The 8,795-nt window shown below is 46.1% G+C and overlaps 1 protein-coding gene across 4 annotated transcripts in view; it reads left to right on the forward strand.

Moving 5' to 3' along the window:
• SEPTIN6 (septin 6) overlaps positions 1-4,629 on the forward strand; it is an 85,070-nt gene extending 80,441 nt beyond the window's left edge. For 2 of the 4 annotated variants that reach the window (XM_017885155.1, XM_017885153.1), the window contains one exon: positions 3,607-4,629. Coding sequence is in view for 2 of the 4 variants with exons in the window: in XM_017885153.1 (XP_017740642.1) it covers positions 3,607-3,616 (10 nt within the window). In the remaining 2 variants the exon portion in view is untranslated. Of the gene's footprint in view, positions 1-1,239; positions 1,839-3,606 lie in introns of those variants that run through there. The other 2 variants (XM_017885152.1, XM_017885154.1) reach the window with 2 other exon arrangements.
• Positions 4,630-8,795: the final 4,166 nt, after the last annotated feature.

The raw sequence follows: 8,795 nt of genomic DNA on the forward strand, positions 1-8,795 counted from the left end.
GGGCCTCCCTTTCTCTAACTTCCCCTTAACATGCCTGGGGGGCATACAATCCAACCCGGGCCCTCTCCTCTCTTCCTGCCAAGGTTTATAGAAACCTGAGAATCTGAGGGCGATGTCTGGCCGCTGGTCAAGAAGCCAACAGTCATGTGGCTGGCAGATGCATCCTGCATCCCAGTCCCCCTCCCAGCACCCTCAGCCATCCCCCCTGTTTTCCCCCACATCTTTGCCAGAGGTGTGACATGGTCAGGGGGCCCATCTGCTACTCTTCCCCAGCAGCTCCCCTGTTCCAGTTCTGGTTGCTGTTAGTTTTCCCTGAGGTATTTGCATCCACCATGGCTGGGTAAGCACCAATAAGCACAGCTGCCCCCTTGGTCTCCTGTATCCCAGTCACTAGTCTTCCCTGGCCCACCCCACCCTCATCCTCAGGAGCCGCAGCCACTTCTTAGAGAGTTTCAAAAGGAGAGCCTTTGGCGCCTTTTCCGTCTAACCTTTGAGTCCAGCCCTTTCCAGTTTTCATTCATTCGAAGTAACTGCACTCAAGCTGTGCTCAAAATCTATAACGCATTTATTTACACCAAGCCCTTCCCATAAAACACAACTGCTGGAGAAAATAGCAGACGTTTCCCCTCTCTCTAACTCTGGGTATCCCACAGATGCAAAAGGGAGAATAAACCTACATATTATTACCAGCCTAGAGTCTTGAATGATAGCCTTACTGAATTCTTGTGAGGTATTTCAGCATCTCAGGGGTAATTTCCGGAAGGGCTCCATACTGTCCCAATAAAGTGAGGCCAGCAGCAGGAATAATGAATCCCACTTTGTAGACTGGAAAACTGAGCTGTCAAAAGAATCAAGTGTTTGGGGCTTTGCTCTGATGAGTCTTGTAGTTCATTTGGTGAACGTCATGATGATTTTTAACATGCATTTTGCATGCATCCCTCAATAAGAAGAGATGAGACTATCGGCTTGAGAGAAGAAAAGAGGTGTTACACCTTGGAAGGCCCTTAACTTGCTTTCCAGTGTAAGGATTTGAGAGTTTAAAAATATTCCAGCCCTAGTTTTTATCATGGGTCCCATCTGATAGTGGCTTTGGGAACCTCTGTGAAGTAGAGAGCCCTCCCTTGTCAGTGTTATGAGGCACAGTGGCCTTTGGTGTTTGGCCAGTGACAGTGTGAGAGATGGAGTTGACCTGGCAATGATCTGTGGCTAACATGCCGTCTCTCTGCCCTTCCTTTGCAGTAATCCATGGCTGTGTACTGAATAGTATTCCCCGCTACAGCTGGACTGGACTCCATTTAGCCTTTTAAGCCGAGGTTTCTATTTTAACTGACAGCTTTCCTTTGGGGTGCCAGGCAGCCAGGCCCCACACCCTACCCTGCCATGTACTTCAAGCTCACTTCTTTTTGAGTTCCGCAACTTGCTCCTGCCTCCCAGCCCCACTGGCACTGACCATGACCACCTTCTTTTTTTTTTTTTTAGAGTTTCTTTTTTTGATCACTTACTTTCAAAGCACACAGTGAAACAAGGTTATGCCAAATTTCCAGGCCTTTTGAAGTATTGAGAAGGGGAAGGGGATTTCTCGCTTCAATTATAGATCATAATAGGAAGCAAAAAGAAAAAAATGAAAAGCAAACATATGCACGTACTTCCTTTTTTCTTGTTGGCAAAGCAAGAGTGTAGGTTTGCTGTGTACCGTCTGGTGCTCTACTGATTGGTGAGTGACCAGAGCAAGTATGAAGGTGATGCTGCCAAAGCACAAGCCAGTTTCTTGGGAAAATTCAAGTTACAGTGGAGTATTGTTTTGAAGACCATATGCTTGGAGGTAGAAACAAACCAACAACCAAAAAAAAAATCTGCTCAGATACTCAGCCAGTAGCTCAGAGAGATGCTGAGTTAGGCCTGTCAGGTCTCCTTGGGAAAGGCTTCGTATTTGCAACTTTGATGATTCTATGTCCAGCTTCAGAGCTGCTTTCCCAGAAATTCACGCTTAAACAACCGACTAGTAATCACCACCCCCTACCTCGCCGCCTGGTAATTATTTGCATTACAAACCGGAGGCGCCCTCATTTGCATTTCTGTACAGATTACTTAAGGCTTGAGAAGCTGTGAATACTTCGAAAGTATTAGACCCACACAGCCTTGAAGAGACCTTCAGAAACTAAAGAGGAGTTTTATATTAAGGGAGACATTTTAGTCAGTAAGACGATATAACCTAGTTACTCCGTAAGGGGAAATAAAGGCCCAGAGAAGGGAAGGGACTTGAGCAAGGTCCCACTGCTGTTAACAGGCAGAAGCCAGACTAATTTTCATGCCTCCTGACTCCCAATCCATTTCACAAAGGGATTCAATCTGTTTATATACGTTCCTGGATACGAGGTCTTTTGATGTTCAGAGTGACTGAATAGTTAGAATTAGAAGACCGTCGAGGTTTTTTCCCACAGAAAAACATCTGAAGATGGATTGGGTAAGGGCTGGCAAAATGAAGGCATGCCGGGCCAGCTCCCTTAACCCAGTGATGCTGCAAGGCTGGAACGGGGTCCAGGAGACCGTGTGTAACAGGTGCCCTAGGTGACCATTATAATCAGGGAAGTTTGGTAAACAAAAATCAAACCCATGAGTGAACATAAATTAAAAAGTTGATCGCCGGGCGCGGTGGCTCACGCCTGTAATCCCAGCTCTCAGGGAGGCAGAGGCAGGAGGATAGCTTGAGCCCAGGAGTTCGAGACCTGCCTGGGTAATACAGCGAGACCCCGTTCTCCACAAAAGGAAAAAAAAAGACAAAAAAGTTGATCAAGCCCATTAAAATGGGTATTTCATTGAGTGGCTTTATTCACTGTAGACAGAAAGATTTTTTCCTTCTTCAATGAAAAGGTGTTTTAATTAGTACAACTGTTACTATTTAAAAAAAAATACCCTAAGTACTCTGTTTACTTCTGGTGAAACAAAACCAGTCATTAGCAATGGTCTGTGCTTTTATTTTCCCAGACTGGAGTGGCTTTTCTGAAATACATACATACACACACACACACACACGTACACACATCCCTCACTTCTCCTAAGCCAAGAAGTTTGCTTTCCCTAGCTGCAGTNAATTACTACAACTGTTACTATTTAAAAAAAAATACCCTAAGTACTCTGTTTACTTCTGGTGAAACAAAACCAGTCATTAGCAATGGTCTGTGCTTTTATTTTCCCAGACTGGAGTGGCTTTTCTGAAATACATACATACACACACACACACACACGTACACACATCCCTCACTTCTCCTAAGCCAAGAAGTTTGCTTTCCCTAGCTGCAGTGTAGATGGCTCTTGTTTTGTTTTGTTTTGTTTTAATCATTTGGCATTCACATGTGGCTGTTAATAATGTGCTTGTTTTTAATTAAAACAAGAAGCTTTAAACTGGTGTGTGGTGTTCTTAAAACCTTCTCAGCAGATTTCCCCGTGGTGATGGCCCAACAGTGACCCCCATTTTCTAACCTGTCTTCTCAAACTATAATCTGTGCTACCTCAGTACTGCCCATTCCCCTCCCCCTGTCTTACTTTGAATGTCCTCTTTCTTTGGCTAATTTCATGTTTTCTTTCTCTTTCTCTCTCCCTCTCCAGCTTTTTTTAATCTTGTCTTCAGCAGCTGCACTAAGTCTAAAGGAGAAGACTGCCATTATAGAAGAGTTAGGGTTGCATATTGTCTCAAATCAGAAATCAACCAATTCCCTCTCCCCTCAAACTGCAAGCACACACACATATGCCACACCACCCAACAAGTGTTCATGTGTCCCTGTGTCCAGGCAAGAAGCTCTCTTCCTGACTCACATGGTATTTTAAATGGAAGTGTCTTGTCCTAACTAACAAGGCAGGAAAAGAACCATCAGAGCTGGAAAATGGACCAAATGTAACCTCAGAGAAACAACTACAGGACCACTCACCCAAGTGTAAGTGACTGGGGCAGGACACTTCAGCTGTGGGTATGGAAGTACTGTTCTGTTCACAAGGTTTTGTTTGCGTTTTATGTTTTTCTTTTAAACATTTCTCTGGTTCGATGAGTTGACTGTCTACGGCCACTGTTAAACATTTCTGAATATGGAAGAGAAAGTCAAGTGACATTTATATCTTCTTCAGCATTCACAGACCTTCTATAGATTCCAGCAAAGGGGAAAAATGTGTCCACTATCTAACACTCAGGTGGAGATGGGAGAGAAGGGAGGGGGTTTAAGCTTAGTGAGGGCAAAATTACTCCATTCCACCTTCTGAGACCAGTTGGGGTTTTGAGAGAGGTTTCTGCTCAACCTGGGATCTGGAGGGAGAGCTTTGATGTTGGTAAATCTGCCTTGAATTCACTGGTTTAACTTGCATCAAAATACCATGTGAGTGTGCTCATTCTCATATATCCCTACCACCATCACCACCATTCTGCTGTTCAGTGTCTCTTGAGAGAGCCTCTTTGCATGTTTTCAGAATCTGTGTGTGTTTTTCCTTTCTTCTCCTTTGTTCTTTTTGCTCAAAGGTGTGACCAGTCACTGCCCCTCTGGGGCTTTCATTCTCCAGGAGAAACATCCCAGAACCAGCACTGTTTAGCTTACTACCTTTCTAATGTCCATGTCAATTTTCAATAAAATTCAAAGAAATGCTGAATGGCTGTGTGGTCTGATCTTAAGTCACTGGGTGATGCGGCCCACCACGGTTTGCCTGAGGAGGAGCGGGTGGCTGCCTTCTGAATGGGTGATTTGAAGGGCTCAGGGAGGCACCATCAGCTTATGAAATCTTCCTAGGTGGGTTCCCATCCACCGTGCCCGCCCCCTCCAACTTTCTTCCATCTGGGCCTGAAATTCCCACCACCTGGGGTGGAGGTGGGCAGGAAGTCCTCTACTTTTCTTTATTAGCATGGATTTAACTAAGTTGAGCTGATTATCATCTAGTATATTAGATGGAGAAAGTAGAGTGCCAGAGCCTACGGAACAAGATTCAGGTGAGTTTTAATTCTGGCAGGAAAAGAACTCTGCACCACGTGTCTTCTCTCATTTACTCCTGTGATGTGAGCATCCCCCAAAATTCATGGATATGACTATTCTTCATGACTCAAAAAGCATTCTATAGATACTAAGGAGTATTTTGTGTCCTGGGTCTACTAGAGAGCTGAGCCTCCCATCCTCCCAAGCATTAAAGTGGGCAAGAGAGAAAGTCGTCACTTTAAAGAACTCTGGTGGCCCTTAGGAAAACAAACTTTACTCAACTTTGTTTACCTAAGGGCCAGGGTGCGGACATCAGGGCACGCATCCTTTCCTTACGGAGGCCTGGAGGCTTCAGAAACTATCCACGTATATTCCACGTATATAGGCCTGGCTCTGCATATATAGGCCTGGCTCTGCGCAGCTCACACACTAGGGGACAACCGAGTGAGACAATACGTCTGTGACGTTTGTGATGTCACTGAGCAGAGGCAGGCACTGAGGTGTTATGGAAAATTACAAGCCCTGGAGCCCTACAGACTTGCGAGCTGTGGGCAAGATGGGCAGATCACCTGAGGTCAGGAGTTTGAAACCAGCCTGACCGACCTAGAGAAACCCCCGTCTCCACTAAAAATACAAAATTAGCTGGGTGTGGTAGTGCATGCCGGTAATCCCAGCTACTTCGGAATGCATGCCGGTAATCCCAGCTACTTTGGAGGCTGAGGCAGGAGAATCGCTTGAACCCAGGAGGCGGAGGTTGCCGTGAGCTGAAATCGCGCCATTGCACTCCAGCCTGGGCGACAGAGTGAGACTCCGTCTCAAAAATAAATAAATAAAATAAAAAATTAATAAAACGTCTCCAGAAAAGGAGGACATGAGTGATTGCCTTGCCATGGTCATTGTGAAGGCTACCTGAGCTAATGTAAGTTAAAGACCTAGGCGTTCAGTCAATGGGCTCCCTTGTTAAGGACTGAGTTTTCCCTGTACTAGAAAGTACCCACCTGGCCAGGCGTGGTGGCTCACGCCTGTAATCCCAGCGCTTTGGAAGGCCAAGGCGGGTGGATCACTTGAGGCCAGGAGTTCGAGACCAGCCTGGCCAACATGGCGAAACCCTGTCTCCACTAAAAATACAAAAATTAGCCAGGGGTTGTTGGCACGTACCTGTAATCCCAGCTGCTGGGGAAGCTGGGGCAGGAGAATTGCTTGAACCTGGAAGGCGGAGGTTGCAGTGAGCCGAGATCGCGCCATTGCACTCCAACCTGGGCAACAGAGCAAAACTCTGTCTCAAAAAGAAAAAAAAAAGTACTCACCTTAGAGTAGAGTCCTATAATCCAGAGTTTCTCAACCACAGTACTATGGACATTTGGGACCAGACATCTGGAGGGCTGTCATGTGCATTAAAGAATATTTAGGGTTGGGCGTGGTGGCTCATGCTTGTAATCCCAGCACTTTGGGAGGCTGAGGTGGGTGGATCACCAGGTCAGGAGTTCGAGACCAGCCTGACCAAGACGGTGAAACCCTGTCTCTACTAAAAATACAAAAATTAGCTGGGTGTGGTGGCACGTGCCTGTAATTCCAGCTACTCAGGAGGCTGAGGCAGGAGAATTGCTTGACCCCAGGAAGTGGAGGTTGCAGTGAGCCAAGATCACGCCACTGTACTCCAGTGTGGGCCACAGAGCGAGACTCCATCTCGAAAAAAAAAAAAAAAGACTATTTAGCATCATCCCTGGCCTCTACTAACTAGAATCAGTAGGATGCCCTCCCTACCCTCCACAGTTGTGACAACCAGAAATGTTTCCAAGCATTGCCAAAATGTTCCCTGTGCACAATTGCCCCATGTGGACAACCATTGCTTTAGGTCAGGAATGAGCAAACTTTTTTTTTTTTTCCTTGAGACTGGATCTCACTGTGTTGCTCAGGCTGGAGTGTGGTGGTGCAATCACAGCTTACTGCAGCCTCGAAATCCTGAGCTCAGGCGATCCTCCCACCTCAGCCTCCTGAGTATCTGGGACTACAGGCTCGTGCCACCATGCCCAGATTATTTTAATTTTTTTTTTTGGAGGGGTGAGTAGAGACTGGGGTCTGGCTATTGCTCAGTCTGGTCTTAAACTCCTGGGCTCAAGTGATCCTTCCACCTCGGCCCCCCAAAGAGCTGGGATTATAGGCGTGAGCCACCACGCCCAGCTGCAAACTTTTTCTGTAAAACGCCAGCTGATAAATGTTTTAGGTTTTGCAGGCCATATGATCTCTGCAACTATTCAACTGTGCAACTATTTGTGTTACTGTAGCACAAAAGCAGCCATAGATAATATGTAAGAGGTTGAGCATGGCTGTGCTCACTAAAACTTCACTTATGGATGCATGATTTGAATTTCACATATCCTGATTATTCTTTTTAATTTAATTTAATTTAATTTTTTTTTTTGAGACAGGGTCTCACTCTTCATCCAGGCTGGAGTGCAGTGGCATAGTCATAGCTCATTGCAGCCTCGAGCTCCTGGGCACAAGCAATCCTCTTGCCTCAGCCTCCCAAGTAGCTGGGACTACAGGAGCGCGCCCCAACGCCCCGCTAATTCTTGTATCTTTTGTAGACAGGTTTCCTCATGTTGCCCAGGCTGGTCTCGAACTTTTGAGCTCAAGCGATTCACCCACCTCGGCCTCCCAAAGTGCTGGGATTACAGTCGTGAGCCACGGCACCCAGCAATTTTTTCCCAGCCATTAAGAAACGTAACCAAAACTAGCCTGGTGTCGCGGGCCTGTAGTCTCTGGCCCGCCACCACGCCCGGCTAATTTTTGTATTATGTATTATTAGTAGAGACGGATTTTGCCATGTTGGCCAGGCTAGTCTCTAACCCCTGACCTCAAATGATCCTCCCGCCTCGGCCTCCCAAAGTGCTGGGATTACAGGGGTGAGCCACTGCGCCCGGGCTTAATTAAATCTTTTTCATGAGATCTAGTTAGATGCTGCTCTTGGGGAACTTGCAGACTGGCCCCTTGTATCTACTCAACCATGTTTTCCAACACTTCCCAATATTCGTTCTCTGTCCAGTCTATTCCATCTCTGCACAAACCTCTCCCTGAGTTACACAAACTGTTCGTTGACTCTGTCTGAAATATCATCTACTGATTTAAATGCTACCTTCAAGGCTCAGGTCCTACTTTGAAGACTTTCTTGATCTCATCCACCTATCCTGATTCCTGATCTCTTCTCCATTTTCAAACTTCTTAGTTGAACTTTTTTTTTTTTTTTTTTTTTTTTTTTTTTTTTTTTTTTTTTTTTTTTTTTAACACTGTCTCACTCCATCGCCCAGGCTGGAATGCAGTGGCATGATCACGGCTCACTGCCACCACTACCTCCTGGGCTCAAGCGATCCTCCCACCTCAACCTCCTGAGTAGCTAAGACTACAAGTGCGCACCACCACGCTCAGCTATGTTTCATATTTTTTTGTAGAGACAAGATTTCGCCAAATTGACAGGCTGGTCTCCAACTCCTGAGCTCAAGAGATCCGCCCACCTTGGCTTCCCATGGTGCTGAAATTATAGGCATGAGCCACCAAGCCCGGCCCCTAGTTGAATTTACATAATCTTCTCTGCTTCTTATTGGGGGACTTCCCTCCTCAAGAGATGTTAAACTTCATAAGAGTAGGGGCATCATTTATAAGCTCTCCAGAGGTCCCAGTAAAGTGCGACTTCAAGATAAGTGATTAAGAGGTAGCTAGAGGCTGGGCGTGGTTGCTCACACCTGTAGTCCCAGCACTTTGGGAAGCTGAGGCAGGCGGATCACTTGAGGTCACAAGTTCAAGACCAGCCTGACCAACATGGTGAAATCCTGTCTGTACTAAAAATAC

The sequence above is a fragment of the Rhinopithecus bieti genome, unplaced genomic scaffold (assembly GCF_001698545.2).
Source record: "Rhinopithecus bieti isolate Rb0 unplaced genomic scaffold, ASM169854v2 scaffold_15117, whole genome shotgun sequence".
Lineage (NCBI taxonomy): Eukaryota > Metazoa > Chordata > Mammalia > Primates > Cercopithecidae > Rhinopithecus > Rhinopithecus bieti.